Genomic DNA, 16,457 nt, shown 5'->3' with positions numbered 1-16,457 from the left:
CATTTTCATGGCACCCTTTAGCGTGTGTCTAGCTCTATCAGTGTACCGACTTTTGTGTCGCTAGCTCGACGTTTCCTGGGATCAGAGGATCCCTCGTCAAAACCGTTATCCGCCCCCCGCACGCGCAGCTTGCACCCCTCGGATATTATCTGATATCTCGCCGGAATGTCATGACTCAATGTATTCTTCTTATGACCTGCAAGTTTTGAACCAGTTAGAGCTGCCGTTTACCCTGCAGGGGTGGCAGCGTACGAAGGGGTGCAATCGGCTTGCACGTGCATAGCTCATGCACCACATAGTTTATTTCAACCAAATGTGCACTATTTTGAAGGCCTTGCCTGGGACTACCATTGAACCGATTTTGAGGCTGATAGCTCAAAATTTCTTTGTGCCAGAGGACCTCACGTCAAAACGGTTTTCCGCCCACAGCACGTGCAGCCTGCACCCCTCGTAGACGGTGACTCCCCTGGAAACTGGTTCAAGGTGTTACCGATGTGTCCCGCCAGTGTGGCTTTGTCCGTGACCTCGGGTTGACCTGTAGCCTTGACAAAAAAATTCGTGTCACCGAAACTTTGAAGCGGAATAGCGTGTGCCACGAATCACTGAGCGAACCGACGCCAGCACCAAAAGTTTACCTCGCCGGAGACGAGTCGAACGGTACCACTTTGGTCCCGATCGGTACACCCATTTTGACTCCAGGTCCAAAAAAGCTTGGACAAACTCACTCACATACTGACAAACAGGCTCGGTCGAACTTTTTTTTTCAGCGACCCACCATTGTAACATAGTAGCGATAATATGGTACGATAACATCTGCCCTTCCCCGCAGAGCGCCACCAGCAGCGGCGCGAAGGGCGAGACCACGGGCGCCGCGCTGGTGAACGCTCTGGATGACCTGCTGGGTACACTGGTGGCACACTGTTCGGACGGACGGCTGCTGGTCCGTGCCACAGTCACCTACCTGGCCACGCGTGAGTGGGTGGGGGTGAGCGGTACGGCGAGGGTGGAGTAGGGCTGGGGCTGAGGGAAGAGGTGTTCGACCGGGGAGGAATTTTTGGGAACAGCGGCTAGCGCACTGGGATGTCATGTAGAACATGCTCCAGGCTGGATATGGCTGCGGTGAAACACTCAACGTCTATCTGAACTGAAAAAGTTTGCTATCATTTTAGAACACCGTTAGTTAAGTCAATCATCCGGATGTCTATTTACGATGTACGACATCTGCACTATGCTGACCTCTGCACTATGATGCTGACCCCTACCATTATCGTGTACTCGGCCAGGCTCCGGTGGCAGTCCGCTGCGCATCTCGCCGCTGCTGCTCGGCTTCTTCCTGAAGGTTCTGTCCAGCTCCAGCGGCGTGGCGTCCATGATTCGACACCGAGGCCTCGAGGTGGGTCCACCGAGCCAGGACACACGCTCTACAAAATCATGTGTCTCGACGCAAGCAATGCAACACAAAATCAAGGCAGTTAGTAGCATGTGTATTGAATAAAACAGTATGCTACTAGTTTTGCTAAACTTTTTTGGCCATCTGCTGTACCTGACGCACCAAACATAGACGTTTTACGACCCATGTAGGTCACTGACCTGAAGATCAGGTGTCGTGGTCCATGACTTAGTTCACATACGGGCTGCGGCAATCCGTCAGCGCCTAGTGATGACCTCCACAATGCCCCGTTCTGCCTCAGGCGGTGTTTGAGAACGCGGCGCTCTCCTGCCGCCCGGTGGCCGAGCCGCCGTCTGGCGGTGTCACCGGACTGATGCTGCGCTACCTGAGCCAGCGGCAGCGGCGGCCGGCCTCGTCGGGCGGCCTGACGATGCGCCGCTCGGCGGGCCCCGGCGCCGCGCCGCCGCCCGTCTCGCAGCACCTCTTCAATGACGCCGACGGCCTGATCAATGTGGCGCCGCTCAGTGAGTCAACGGGGACGGGAGGGGAGGAAGGTGGGAGGACTCGGTAGTCAGTGGGGGGGGGGGGTGAGGTGGGGAGTGAGCAGAAAACCGGATACCGGGTGATGGAAGTAGCGTCGAGCAAGAGGTAATAAGATCAAACACAGACACAGTTGATTGGTTGAGCCGATAGGTTGCTGGCGGATGAACGGCTGTGCTCGCTTTTAGTGAGCTTCTCCGGCAACGGTTTGTCTCTTTTGTCTATGTGTGACCCAAACTGGCTAATCAGACAAGTACTTTCGCCGCCTCTGCCTGTGTCTGGGTTGACTCCGTTCCTCCCGGTCTATGGTGACAATCGTTTTCCAGCTCGCCCTCATCTAACTGCCCCCGTTCCCGTCTCCAGGTACGATCACGTGCAGCAGTCCGATGGCGCTCCAGCCGGAGGTGCTCGTACAGCCGACGGCGCCGCACCGGCGCAGCCGAAATCCGGCCTGGTCGCACCACTTTTACGCGCCGCTGGAGCGCACAGTGGAGCTGCACGTGCGTCTGCCGTGCGCCGTGCTGCTGCACCAGGTGCATCTTCAGCCGCACTGCAGCTCACTGGCCAGTGAGTAGACGGACAGACAGGTGGCGAGGTGGGATGAAGCGGGCAGTGGCGGAGGAGAAACGGTAGGGAGTACCGTAGGGAGTGAATCTACATACTGGGATGTCTTCGTGCAAGCTCTCAGTTTTCTTTCACCTGTATGATACATTTCAGACTCATTTGTCCTTTTACAGGTTAGAAAACGATCTCGCACTTGCTTTAAATGTTTGTGACCCGTGCCTATCGGCTTCCCTGTCCACCACAGCCTAAACGTCTTACTCGCCGCTCTCTCAGCCTGTTTGACCCGCTACCTTTCCAATCTGACCATGCCTCTCCCTCCCGCAGCGTGTCCGTCGGCGGTGACCGTGGAGGTAACTAGCGGCGGACCGTCGGCGCCCGTCTGTACCTCTGTACCGACCGCCGGCCTCACCTTCATTGGTATCGAGCTGGCGCAGCCGACAGTGGCCACCGAGGTGACGGTGCGCCTGCACCGGCCGGCCGACTCGGCCAACCTGGGCCTGTCGCAGCTGCGACTGATGGCGGCCACGACATTCGGCGGCGCCGCGCTGGCACTGCGCGGCGATCAGGCGGCGGCTAACGCAGAGTGGTGAGTGAGACAGCGGGAACTGGGGATGGAAAATTTGAGAGCTGACTGCTAACGGGCTACACTTGGTAACGTTGAACGTTTGATGCGATTCGATTCCTTTTGCATTTGTTTTATGGCTATGTATCATTTTTTATGCATCATTTTGTTGATCAGTGTTGTTTGTGTGTACTATCGGCAGCCACCTACGTTGTCTTCTGCGTTGCTGTATGAACTACCTGTAAATATAGGTTGCTGTGTTTTCTGCGTTCTGTGACGCCCATCTGTCAGCCACCGGATCTCTGACCGCTCTCTCCCCCCTCAGCCACCTGTGGCTGCGTCTGCTGGACGCCGCGCTGCAGCCCTCCGCCGACACGGAGGTGCTGGACCGGCTGTGCGCGGCGCCGCGGCTGCTGGAGCGCAGCCGCGCGCTGCTGACAGCAGCCTCCCGGTCGGCCGAGAGCGCCCGGCGCGCCGTCCGTCTGCTGCTGCTGCTGGGCCGCCACCAGCCCGAGCTGGGCCTGGGGCTGGTGCGGGAGCTGCTGCGCCGCCCGCCGCCCGCTGACGGAGGACGGCAGCCCGTGCGGCTGCTCTACCAGCTGGCCACGACTGATGATCAGTTCATCGGTAACCGGGTGTTCGAGCTCTTCACCTGGCTGCGGGAGGGCGCCCTGGGAGCGGTGAGTGCGACCAGAGGGCAGTGTGCTTGCCTTTAATTTTCAATTTGATATGTTTTGCTTTAACTGTTACCGATCATTTAGGCGTTCTGTGATGATTTATGCGTCCTATGAGTGTACTTAATGCTGTCGCTAGTCGTCATTTAATAGTAACTTCTATTAGTTTGACTAGCTGCTCCGGTATATCAAGCCCATTACGTACAGTAGTCTGTCGATTTACTCTTCTACCTTTGTCGCCGATCAGCCGCCGTCAACGAGCAGCCATCCGTTGAGTGTGCACCGCCCACCCTCTTAACGCCTTCCGCGCTTCTCGGTCGTCAGGATTCGTCGCCGCCGCTGGGCCCACTGCACCCTGTGATGGTGCACTGTATAGCGGCCATCCTCTGGACGGTGGCCGACATGGGGCGCGAGGAGGTGCAGCAGCTGATTCCGGCCGATCTAGTCACGTGAGTACCGCTGCCGTCACTTAGACTTATTTGACCGACTCCATCTAGCTGTAGAAGCAAGATCATGTGTAGTTGACTTATCAGCATGCTAGGTATTCGATTGATCGCAGCTTTAGTAGACACCTGTTGTTAGCTGTTGAAAGAGTGTTAACACGAAACACAAAATTTTCTTGAAATCTCTAACACGAAATATTATTGTCTGTTTTCGTTATTCCCCGTGCCAGCTGCTGCAGCTCGCAGTTTGATGTACGGCTGTTCACACGGTTTCCGGTGCCTACTACAGTATGATGACTGATCTGTTTACGTTGTTCCTTGTTCCCTTTTGCAGTGTTGTGTACGGCTGGTGCAGCCGTCTGTCTGCCGACTCTGCACTGAAGCGCTCCCTCGACTGGGTGCTGTGCGCCCTATGCCACCTGCGTCCGGCGCTGCTGCGGCCCCTCCTACACACCATGGGCGTGCTGGTGCTGCCCGGAGACGGCGCCAACGCCACCGACGACAGGTCAGGGATGACGGAGGGCGGAACTGAAGGGTGTATGGTAAGGTGGGTTGTGCCTCATGGTTTGGTGCTTATTTTCAGACATGAATAAATCTTAGACGAGTGCAAGTGATTGGTGCCTTCTTACTTAGAAGTCCACCCTGGACGGATGGGGCTGGGCCTGTCTGATGTTTGATTTGAGATGCGCGGCTGCCGAAATCATTCTTCTGTTCCACTTTCCATCTAGCTTCTGCGTATTAACCCCGTTCCTTCGCCTTGTTCCAACCCTCAGGAAGGACCGCGAGGCGGAGGCGTGTGCGTCCGTCACCGATGACGCCAAGCACGGCGGCGCGGCGGCCACTGACGAGGCGGCGGCGGCGGCGGCGGCGTCCCGGCTGCTGCCCGCCGAGCGTCTGGAGCTGGGCGGCGGCCAGCTGGCCACTCTGGCGGCCGTACTGCAGGCGCCGGCGGCCGTGGCGCACGCCGTGGACGCCGGTCTGCTGCACGCCGTCCTCGTCCAGGCCGTGCACGGTACGGGCGAACGGCGGGATAGGGAGAGGGTTCAAGGAGCTGGGAGATGAGGGACGAGAGGCTTGTCTGTGATGGGACGGAGACGCGAGTGGGGCAGGAATATGCGTTCCTAACCTAACTTGTACTGCCGCCTCCCTCAATATATGGACGATGCTAAGGCTTCTATGCACTACCTACCTGCTGACCTCCCCGTCTGGTATTTATTTCTTTCTTTTTAATATTTTGGGAATGGCTGCGTGTCTTACGTTCTAGGACTGGCTCGACGTTGGCTCGACGTTTCGTTTCGTTGCAGACTGTTGTGCCGAGATGGGCGGCCTGGACAGCGCCGTAACCGATCAGCAGCCGGCGGAGCTGGACGAGAGTCTGACCGACACCGACAAACAGAGCTGCGGCGGCGGCGGAGCGACGCTGCAGGCCGCCAGCGCGGGGTCCCAGGTCAGCACAGGACACCTCAAATTCGCAGATCAGGTCCTGGGCGATGCGTTTTTTTTTCTTGATCCCAAATAGTTACGTTCATTAGAAACTGTCCAATGCTTTTCTTTTGATGACAGTTGGGGGTAAAGGCAACTGATGACTTGCGTTTGTTGGCGAATAACATGCTTAATTAATTGACGAATTCTCCTAGGTATGGTCCGGCCTACCGCCACCGCTGGTGCAGCGTCACTAACTCACCGATCCCCTCCATGCCCAGATGCCGGCGCTGCTGTCGCTGCTGAGCGCCGCCTGCTGGGAGCCGCGGGTGCGGGACTGGCTGGCCTCCGATACGGCCTCCGTCTACTGGCTGAGTCTAGTGCGTCTGCTGACGGCCCGTCCGGCTCGTCCCGCCGCCCTGGAGACGGAGCTGCTGCGGCTGCTGGCGCGCTGCTGCCACGGCCACCCGGCCAACCAGCGCCGGCTGGCGGCCACCGTGTGTGACGTGCTGGCCGCGCGGCTGGAGGCCCCGGCCGGCTGCCGGCCGCGGCTGCAGGGCTTCACGCGCCGGCTGGTGCTGCGGCTGCTGCTGGAGGGCGAGCGAGTGAGCGTGCTGCTGCGCGCCGCGCCGCCGGCCGGCCCGCTGCCGGCGGCCGCCGGAGGACTCTGGCCGCTGGAGCACCCCCGACTCTGGGCAGACACCCTGCTGGTGTTCCGGACCGACGCTACCGTGGCCACCGTGCTGCAGACAGCTCTCGGTGGGTGATGGGGGCGGGGCGACGGGAGAGGAAGGGTTCAGGGCCTACTTAGTCGCAGGATTTCGATGAGTCGGGAGAAACTAGTGGGGACTGAGAAGCACATTAACTACGAGTGTCCTCCTTGCACAGTTCTTGCTGTCTTGGGTTTTGACACTGAGCAATCTTGACCTACATCGCATCACCCTTCATATGCACCGTGATATGACCAGTCCAGCTCCCTTATAATGCACCTTACCGACCTGACCTGACCTGACGCTACTGGCTGCAGGTCTGGAGGGCTCGGATGGCGCCTCCAGCTCCAAAGATCCGCCACCGCTGCGTGCCGACAAGGACCAGAAGAACCAGGCGAACGCGGCCACGGCTGCAGACACCGACCCCAGCGGCTCCACAGGCACTCCGGTGCTCTACAAAGTCATCAAGGAGAAGAAGTACGGAAAACGGATACGACGGACGGCAGGTCAGTGCACGAGGTGGGAGAGGTGTTGATGGAAGTTGTCCGAGGACCGACTAGGAGGAACCACCATTACGGCTAAGGGGAATCAATTTCGGGCAAGTTGGGGTCCGCTCAGGCTTATGAACAGTGAACACACATCTAGATTTAACCCGTTTTCAAAAGTAATGTGCTGCTAGCATTATGACAGTCAATTGGGCTTTTTTCGTAAACTATTAATTAGTTTGACGATCATCAGTTCCAGTGGCTTCACGGAAATTACGGTTAAATTGAAGAATTGTACAGGGTAGTGGGGTTAAGGGCTGACCATTCCGCTACCACTTCTCTTTGTACCGTGTTGGCACATGTAAAAACAGCCATCACACCCGTCCGTTTCCTTGTCACAGACTGTCTGCCGGAGCCGGCCACCCCGGCCGCCCCGGAGACCCGCTACGAGCTGGTGGACGCTCAGCTGGGCGACCAGCCGCTGCCGCCAGCGGCCAGCCTCAGCCAGGTGCTGACTGTGCGCTCGGAGCGTCTGGCCGCCGCCGCCCAGTCGCCCTACGTCAGCCTCACCGTGCGCCAGAGGAGCGGCGGCCAGCACGGCGCCGCGCGGACGCAAGGTGGGTGGTAGAGCAGTTGACTGCGGCTCTGAGGGCGGTGATGGCGCGTGGTGTGTCATTGACGGTATGTTCGTAATCGAGTGCTTCTGATGGGTACCAAGTCATGTTGCTGGATCATATTTTTGCTGTAGTTACTGTCGGTCAAATAATTGGCGTCCGCCGTCCAGTCTGCATTACCCTGGAACCAGTGCCCGCCGGTTCCTCGCCTGTTGCAGTGCTGCGTTTGGTCTTGCCAATCAGCATTGCACTCCGTCTAAGCCCCTTGAGTCTGTTCTCCCGTTCCAGGAGGCGGGTCGGGCTCGCCGAGCCGCCGCGCGGACGATCTGGCGGCCGCCGTGCTGGCCGCTCCCGTGTTCCCCTCCGTGCTCTCCGTGTTCGCGGCCGAGGGCGGCCTGGCGCTGCTGGCCGGCACCCTGCCGCTGCTGTTCCCCGAGGGTGGCGCGCCGCCGCCGGCTCCGGGCGGCGGGCGGACCGACCGGCCGCCGCCGGCCGACCTCACCGACGCCGAGTGGGTCAAGGTGGACCAGCCCGAGGAGGATGAGTACGTCAGCGGTCTGATGCCGCTGACCGGCGGCGGCGGCGGCGGGGGATCCGGCGGTACCACGGGCGCCGGTGGATCGGCCGGCCTGGTGCCCGTCATGTCACCGCACAGCATCGCCTGCTTCGGCCTCTTTCTACGGTGAGTGGTCAGGGATCAGACATTGGAAATGAAAGGAGACGTCCTTAAATGTCTCTGGGGAAGGCAGAGGGTATTTGAGGGGTAAATGTCGAAAAGTTATCTTGAAATGTCGGCAGGATCGTCAGATTGGTGATCAAGGTGACTGACACGTCTGCCTGTCTGTGTTCGTACCTCAGACTGCCGGGGTACGCTGAGCTGCTGCTACAGGACCAGGTGTCCGCCCGTCATCTGCTGCGGCTGTCGCTGGGCGTCACAGATGATGGAGACGGAAGTAAGCACTCGTTACAACCCAGGGTCATGGGATAGTGCAACGGCTGGGCAACGCTGTGTCTACGAAACTGTTCAAAATTGTCAAAAATTACCGATAAAGAATTATCGACGATAGATTATTTCACTGGATAGTCGGATAGCCTTTCATCATGATTACTTTGTGTCTGATACTTCAAAATTGGCTTGATCTTTTGCATAAATGTCTGCAAATATGATAAATGGGCATAGTAGTCGAATGCTAGACAGATTCGGCTGTCTCTGTCCCGTCTGCTTTTCTGCCTGTGACTCTACCCATGTCTGACCGTTCTATCTCCGCCCGTCTCTAACCCGTCTCCCCCCTCCCCCAGACGAGATTCTGCGCCAGCCGGGCTCTGCCGAGCTGCCGCTCTACCCGTTCCAGTTGATGCAGCGACTCCTGGATGCCACCCAGCTGACCACGGACGACGGGCAGCTGCTGCGGCGGCGCTGTCTGGAGATCGGCGCCGTCAACTTCCTGCTGGCCTGCACGGCCGTGCTCAGTCACACGGAGACAGCCGTGCAGCTGCCCGCGCTGGAGTACCAGGTAAGATCAGCGACACGGGGTACGGACTGTACTCAGTCACACGGAGACAGCCGTGCAGCTGCCCGCGCTGGAGTACCAGGTGAGCTCAGCGACACGGAGTACCGACTGTGCAGCTGCCCGCGCTGGAGTACCAGGTGAGCTCAGCGACACGGAGTACCGGCCGTGCTCAGTCACACGGAGACGGCGGTGCAGATGCCCGCGCTGGAGTACCAGGTAAGATCAGCGACACGGAGTACGGGCCGTACAGCTGCCCGCGCTGGAGTACCAGGTGAGCGCCTCGCCGGTTCAAGAAACACGAGTTTGTCGTTTTTAAAGGGTGAGAGAGATGATGGGAAGATACTAGTGTGTGTGGTCTGACAAGGAAGAGAGGGCAATTGTTTTATGTGTTTTGTGTCTAATCAGACCGTTGTCGATTTTATGATTAGTGGTCTAATCGTCAAACATCTCGTATTACTTGGATTGGCGCTTCATGACTTATTTGCTGAACCTCTAAATCTGGTACCTACTGCATATCACACTGACTCTGTGACCTAAACCAGTTATCTGACATGACCTGAGCTGGTGACCTGACCTGCTGACCATATCCCGTCCTCCAGCTGATCCTGGCGACCACTCGGAACCAGCTGCTGTCGGAGGCGCAGTCTCAGCGGGCCGGCGACGATCGCTCTCACCAGTACTGGGCCAAGGGCACCGGCTTCGGCACCGGCAGCACTAGTCAGAAGTGGAACGTCGAGCAGGCCATGTTGCGGCAAAAGTCAGAGGAGGAACAGGTCACCTGGCTCATACAGGTAACTGGGAACGGAAGAGGGGTACTGTGGGCAGGTGATGATAGTAAAGACTTTGGGTGACTTGGGCATAGAAGAGTGGGCGTTTTAAGGGGAAGACAGGAAGTTACCCGGCTGGATGTGACAGGGTTTTCCCGTTATGTGACAGGGTTTATTATTACAGATCATAACTGATGGATTAACAATCTTCAATTCATGCTCCACAACGATATTAGCATTTAGCTACTGTTCCGTGAAATATTTACGCTGTTTTAAGGCTTCATTCCTTTTTACAATCCTTACACACGAACATGTTGCTTCATGCTTGTTTGATGTTTTGACAAAGTTAACTGACACCCGTTTTCTTTCCCCGACAGACGCTGGCGAGTTACATCAACCCCGGAGACGGCGGTACCGGTACCGGCAGCAGCGGAAGCAGCAGCAGCAGTAGCAGCAGCTCCAGCTCGGACGGCACCGAGCCGGCCGAGCCGACCGACCTGCTGCCGGACGGCCTGGCCGAGCGGGTGCGCGAGTCCAACATCCTGACCGCGGTGTGCTCGTACCTGCGCAACGACTCTGTGCTGGACATGGCTCGCCACGTGCCGCTGTACCTGGCCGTGCTGCGGCTGCTGCGCGCCTTCTCCACCAGCCGGCAGCTGACACCGCTGCTGGCGCAGGTGGCGCCGCTGCTGGCCAACATGCGACAGGTGGTGGACACCTACACCTCCCACCTGCAGTCCAGCAAGACGCGCAAGGCCGACAAGGCGGCCAAGAGCGGCTGGCCGCGCGAGGAGGAGGATGGAGGCCTGGCGCGGCTGCTGCACAACATCCAGCACACGTGGCGGCTGGTGGAGGTGGCCGTGGCGGCTCCGGACCCGACGGCGGCCGGACCGAGCGCGCCGGCCACCGCCGCCGCCGCGCCGGCCGTCCGCTCCCTGCACGACATCTACCTGGAGACGATGAAACCACTGCAGTTTGACACACACGAGATGATCGTGGAGAACCCCAACGGAGGCACGCGGTTCGTGGTGTCTCACCACTTCGAGTCGACGATGCGGGCAGCCGGCGAGCGCTCGCACCCCGCTCGTATGAAGCGACTAGCGCAGGAGACGGTCACCCTCTCCACCAGTCTGCCGCTGAGCTTCAGCAGCTCTGTGTTCGTGCGTGTCGACTTGGGACGGCTGGATCTGATGAAGGTTCTCATCACCGCGCCGGCCGACACCCCCTACTCGAACGGCTGTTTCCTGTTTGACGTCTACTTCCCCTACGACTACCCGAACGCGCCCATGTTGATCAACCTGGACACCACGGGACGCAACACGGTGCGCTTCAACCCCAACCTCTACAACGACGGAAAGGTGTGTCTGTCCGTGCTCAACACCTGGCACGGACGGCCCGAGGAGAAGTGGAGCCCCCAAACGAGTAGCTTCCTGCAAGTTCTCGTCTCCATCCAGTCGCTGATTCTGGTGGCCGAGCCGTACTTTAACGAGCCGGGCTACGAGCGCTCGCGCGGCACACCGAGCGGGACTCAAAGCAGTCGGGAGTACGACGCCAACATTCGCCAGGCGACCGTCCGCTGGGCCATGCTGGAGCAGATCAGAAAACCGTGCCCCTGCTTCAAGGAGGTGCGTTCGTGGGGGACGGGGTGGGCGCAGGGAAGGGAAAGCTGGAGGCATGACAAGTGGGTTGGAATAGTTCATTCTGGTAGCCGATAGCGTATTTCACAGCCATGTGACCAAATGAATAGAGTACTGTAATTCTAGAATCAGTTAATGGTCAAACTGCCTGTCAACATTTTTATGTCGTTTTTCAGCTATGAAAAAAAAACACCCATATGACCGTCTTAGCCCTTTCTTAGCCCTTTTCTTAGCCCACGTCAGTGCGATCGTGCTGTAGCAAATTAACTCTGTCACTTCTGACATCCTCGGCCGACGTCGACAGGTGATAGAGAAACATTTCTACCTGAAGCGGCACGAGATCGTGGACCAGGTGCAAGGCTGGATCACGGAGATGGAAGGCTACGCGACCGACCGGCGCTCCTCCAAAACGCTGCACGTCTCACTGCAGGCGCTCAAGGTAAGAGACGGGTTGACACGCCAGGTCGGCAGGGGAGGGAGAGGGGGCTGATTCTGTGATGATCTGTCTTTTGGCAAGAAAGGGACTGGTCCCGCGGAGAGGGATTGGCTGGAAAGAGACGGTTCTGAGTTCAACAGCAATTATGTTTGCGGTTAGCGGTATCAACATTGTATTTTTCGCATCACAAAAACAATATTCAGTGATGAGTGGGCCATGAACTGTTGGTGGCTGCTTTTACAAAACCACTGTTCGCCACAAAGTCATTGTCAACAATTCGTTCTGGTAAGGTAGGCATGGGGTCTAGCCATGCACTAACGATATTTCCTCTCTCGCCAGTCGCACTTCGCCGCTCTGCAGGAAGAACTGAAGAAACTGCGCCCGCCGCCGGACCTGGAGGGGGTCCTGGAGCCGGACCGGGCGCCGTCTCCCGCCCCCGCCCCCGCCGCCTCCGGCCCGGACTCCGGAGCGGTCTCCTCTGCCGGCGCCGGGCCCGCCAGTCAGGAGAAGCCCACAGTGGGCCTGTCTCCGAGCGGCCGGCCGGCCGGTCTCAACGCCATCCAAGATCTGACCGAGGACGCGGCCGCCAGCGCCGCCGGCGTCATCGAAAAGGTCAAATGCGCGGCGGCGGCGGCGGCGGCAGCGTCAGTGTCTGCGGCCGCCGAGCCGGCCTCGGGCGGCTCTCAGGCTAACGGGGAGGAGGCGGCAGCGGGCCGCTGACCAGCGCCCGCGGCGCGGACTCGGGCGGCGTGACGTGTGCGCGTGTGTGTGACAGTGGCGAGGGGACGCTCGGCGGTCGGACTGGGGCCGGCGCGGCCGCCCGGCGAGTGGACGGTGTCCAACAGAGGCCGCTCCGGCAGCGGCAGTGATGCGGTGTGGCGATCGTTGGCTTGGCTTGATTCAACTGAATACACTGTTCGCAACAGAGCGAGCCGTGTGACGGGCCCGTGCCCTGGCCGAGCCGCGGTGGGCGGCGCTTCTGAGAAGCGGGCTGGGGTCGGGAGAGCGGGCCGATGATAATTATGGTAAATTACTGTGAGATTGCTGTTAGTTTTTCCTTCACATGTCCTTCAGTGGAAATGTAATCAATACAATTAATCAAGTGTCGACTCGTTAATATCCGGCGTAATAGGTGGGGGCGCGCTGTTGGTTCAAATCCATCCATCCTTCCATGGTGGCCCAACTCCTGGACCTTTCATGGTTGTACGAGTTTTCCCACGTCGTCTCTGAGTGACAGCAGAGTGAGCAGGTGGAGTTCGTCCTCTTCATATGATCACTCACGAACGAGGCACTGTTGCTGACTGGACGGACTGGTAATCGAAATGGTGGGGCGAGTTACAAATACCTGCTGAGAACATCAAACGGCCCCAGGACGGGTAGTGAAAGATGCTCCATTCTTATAGATTTGAATGCATAGACATTGGTTGGAAGTAATAAGAAAAATAATTCTAGTTTATTGCCACTAGTTTATTGCCACCGTTGAAGAAAACCACTTCCCGGCTGGGTCAGAACAATTCTGAGTTCCCGTACAATTTTGCAAAAGCTGCCTGTAACCGATTCCCCATAACACACCCACCCACAATACACGAGCACCTGAGAATGAATAGAACGAGAAAAAACCGACGCGATGAAGTGCGGCGCAGGCTGCATTCGGTGCATTTGTCCGGTTGCTATATTCGTACCGGCGCGGAGCAGTTCAATCTGGTGTAGACCCAGTCCAGCGTTTTGTCTGTTTGCAACTCACGAGTACGTGCAATGTCGAGCGTGAGATCGTTCCGCACTGTAATCATTTTCGTCGTGGGAAGTCTGTGGAGGGGCGGGGGGCGATGCGTCATCAGCCGCTGACTGAAGGCTTTGACCATCCCTAACCGGCTAGAAGTGACACGCGAGCCTCTCACGGTCTGATTCCAGCCGGTTTGGGGCGGATATATCCAGTTTCGTGATCAAGGAGACCGTTTGGCCGAGCGTGGTCAACGGCCAGTGCGTAAGACCAGTTTGGGGACGGGGCTGGCTGCTCTGAGTGGGCGGAGGTGACAGACCACGCGCAACTCTCACCGTTCGAAATAGTGGAGATTTATAAGAGCGATAGTAAAACGTGAATTGCATGCAGAAAGCAAGTGCGATAGCCAGTAAACGACTTACGACCGTTACTAGAAATGAAATTGAAATTTCCGCCTGATGTCTTGTTTCCTAATGTAGGGAAAGCTTCGTAAACCTGCTTATGACTGAGGATCGACATAACCCGCGCCCTGTAGGAGGAGGCCGAAACAGCCCTCCTGTACTTTTCCGTCGATATATCCTAAACGGCTGCAGATATCACCACCAAACTTTCAGGACCCCTCCGGGCATCAATTTGACACACTGTGACAAAAATTTTCCAGAGACTATCCCCGCGTTCGATGTCTCTCGGACGACGAAGATTCTACCAAGGCCATCTGATTCTACGTCGTCCGGCCAGTCCCGTCCAAGGTCAGCGAGGGCTCGGCTGCGGTTCTGGAACGTGATTGGCCGGACGGCGTAGAATCTTCGCCGTCCGGGAGACATCGAACGCGGGGTATGATAGGTTGGCGACAAATGACGTCAGAATGCCGTCATGTTCTGCCATTTTTTGACCGAAAAAAGAGCTTCGCGAGAAGAGCTGTCAGGCCTACAGCTTTGAAGATTAAAAAAATGATCAAGACGTAAAAGGTGTAGAATGGACAGGGCTACAAAACTGCTATCTCGGATTTTTGACATTTTTGAAGTTTGACCCCCCAAAATAAAAAAAGTAATTTTTTGGATATATTAGCCAAAAATCCAAAAAGTTTTTGAGTTTAAAAAACGGAATATATATGATAGTGCCTATCATTTTCTATCTACATACCAAATTTCAGATCGATATCTCTTTTTTTGGCCAAGTTATAGCGAAAAAAAAACTTCAAAAATGATGACATCAAATTTTCAAACTCAATTTTTGGCAATTCTAGACCACGTAAGGCAAAACAAAGACCACCATTAGACTCCCCGTGACAAGCTGCATCGAAACGATACCCATTTTATGCAAAAATATCAACTTTGAAATTTGACCTAATTTGACCTGACCTTGACCTGACCTTCACCAGAACGTAACCCAAACTGGCTCCAAAGGCTGCCTGACCCACATTATCGCATTTGTCATGTAAAATGGACCATAAAACATGTATTACACGATTTTTTCATATTGTGACCCCCAGTGACCTGACCTCTGTGACCTGACCTGGTATCAGTGACCTCAGATAGCAAAGTATGTGTTTGACGAACAATATACCATCGATGGTTTTCAATAACTTACCAATTTACTGGATTTCACAACACATTTCTTGAAATGCCTGTGAACGGTGAAAATCCGACCTTTGACCTGACCTGTGACGTCATCGGTTTGACCTAGGTCAATGAATTTTGGTCACAAGGTAGTTCCCCGGTGGGGCTATCAAACGCCCTTTGAATTTTGAAAATCGGATTTCGGTAAATTTCCTATACCTATCTTAGGCGGGGGGCCGAAAAGGCCCCCTTAGGTTGGTAGGGTCCGCCGATAGCCCTACGGGGCGCGGGTTAAAGATCTGGCGTGTTCAGTGTTGTGATCTATGGATAACTAAATTATCTACGTCGTGATGGAATTGTCCGAATTCCGATCGAAACAATGGGGAGAAGAGGAGGCAATTTTAAGGCAGCCACCTTTAGCTCGCCTTTTAGGCCACAGAACGGCAAGAAGGCATCGATGACAGCGATGCCTTATCATTAAGTGTTTTAGCGTTATGAGATAAGAATAAAGCGGCTATAAAAATAAAAAAGAAGGCATTCTGATGAGTCGATTACCGACCGGTGCGTCGCAGAAACTGAGTCCGTTTCATTTGGGATGACCACCACACTGCCCAGACGAGGGTACGGAAACTTCTGTGTTGATGCCGTTGATGCCTTGTTAGCGAACTATGGGTTCAGCCATGCTTACGCGTGCGGCTCGTTCTCATGGGCACAGTCGCTGTCAACGAAAAACTATTTCTAACTAGCTCGTTTGGCAGGGACCAACGCTTTCAGGAACTGACGCACCTCACGATTGCAGGCTGACCCATTTTTGTGTCATGCTTGGCACCGACCACCTGTTGCATAACGTGGTGTGTTAGCCGAAAATACTGGCAGTGCTTCATAGTGGGTCTCTGGAGGAGGGCGGAGCGCTGCTCCCGAGAGGAGGTGAGGGGTCCGCTCCCGTGCTACAATAACCTATACCTTTAGCGGTTTTGAAGCTGCTGTGGCAAAATCGGAGGGACGCTGTAAAAAGTCCCCCCCCCCCCCAGTCATAAGTGGGTTAGTAAGTAGGTATTTTTCGTTTCTTCCAATTTTATTTACATTACATATGCTACCGAAAACTCGATGAACGATATTCCGTAACTATGCCGTGCGTGCTTCATTTTGCGAAATGAGCTACCGATTATGTGGCTATCTTTTGGCTGAGCATACCTACAATATCCATCACCACATGCCGTTTCAAAGTGCGCTGATAGATCTCGTTCAGTTCATAGAAATCGTCATATTTTATCGGAGAGCTGGCTATTGACAGAGTCGATAATAATTATTGCCTCGGCCATCCCAACTGCGAGCTGTATCGAGGCCAATTGAATAGGCTGTGACGCAGTATCGGCTCCCGGCTTACTGCGTCCTCTGATGAGACGACAGAGGGAGGGCGATA

The 16,457-nt window shown here is 56.3% G+C and overlaps 1 protein-coding gene across 1 annotated transcript in view; it reads left to right on the top strand.

The window, feature by feature from the left end:
* Positions 1 to 12,862, top strand: part of LOC122382365 (baculoviral IAP repeat-containing protein 6-like) — a 42,602-nt gene extending 29,740 nt beyond the window's left edge. The window contains exons 30-49 of the mRNA XM_043367594.1: positions 830 to 971; positions 1,284 to 1,393; positions 1,692 to 1,914; positions 2,294 to 2,497; positions 2,819 to 3,080; positions 3,382 to 3,736; positions 4,055 to 4,179; positions 4,508 to 4,678; positions 4,947 to 5,185; positions 5,478 to 5,620; positions 5,877 to 6,354; positions 6,623 to 6,811; positions 7,192 to 7,407; positions 7,693 to 8,086; positions 8,263 to 8,357; positions 8,704 to 8,918; positions 9,515 to 9,706; positions 10,060 to 11,307; positions 11,624 to 11,758; positions 12,095 to 12,862. Of these exons, the coding sequence (XP_043223529.1) occupies positions 830 to 971; positions 1,284 to 1,393; positions 1,692 to 1,914; positions 2,294 to 2,497; positions 2,819 to 3,080; positions 3,382 to 3,736; positions 4,055 to 4,179; positions 4,508 to 4,678; positions 4,947 to 5,185; positions 5,478 to 5,620; positions 5,877 to 6,354; positions 6,623 to 6,811; positions 7,192 to 7,407; positions 7,693 to 8,086; positions 8,263 to 8,357; positions 8,704 to 8,918; positions 9,515 to 9,706; positions 10,060 to 11,307; positions 11,624 to 11,758; positions 12,095 to 12,475 (5,517 nt within the window). The 3' untranslated portion in view covers positions 12,476 to 12,862. The remainder of the gene's footprint in view (positions 1 to 829; positions 972 to 1,283; positions 1,394 to 1,691; positions 1,915 to 2,293; positions 2,498 to 2,818; positions 3,081 to 3,381; positions 3,737 to 4,054; positions 4,180 to 4,507; positions 4,679 to 4,946; positions 5,186 to 5,477; positions 5,621 to 5,876; positions 6,355 to 6,622; positions 6,812 to 7,191; positions 7,408 to 7,692; positions 8,087 to 8,262; positions 8,358 to 8,703; positions 8,919 to 9,514; positions 9,707 to 10,059; positions 11,308 to 11,623; positions 11,759 to 12,094) is intronic.
* The last annotated feature ends 3,595 nt before the right edge of the window (positions 12,863 to 16,457 follow it).

This window comes from Amphibalanus amphitrite, unplaced genomic scaffold (genome assembly GCF_019059575.1).
Source record: "Amphibalanus amphitrite isolate SeventyFive unplaced genomic scaffold, NRLGWU_Aamphi_draft 000138F_arrow, whole genome shotgun sequence".
NCBI classification, from domain to species: Eukaryota; Metazoa; Arthropoda; class Thecostraca; order Balanomorpha; family Balanidae; genus Amphibalanus; species Amphibalanus amphitrite.
The sequence above is the reverse complement of the archived record's forward strand: the minus strand, read 5'-3'. Positions and strand labels throughout refer to the sequence as shown.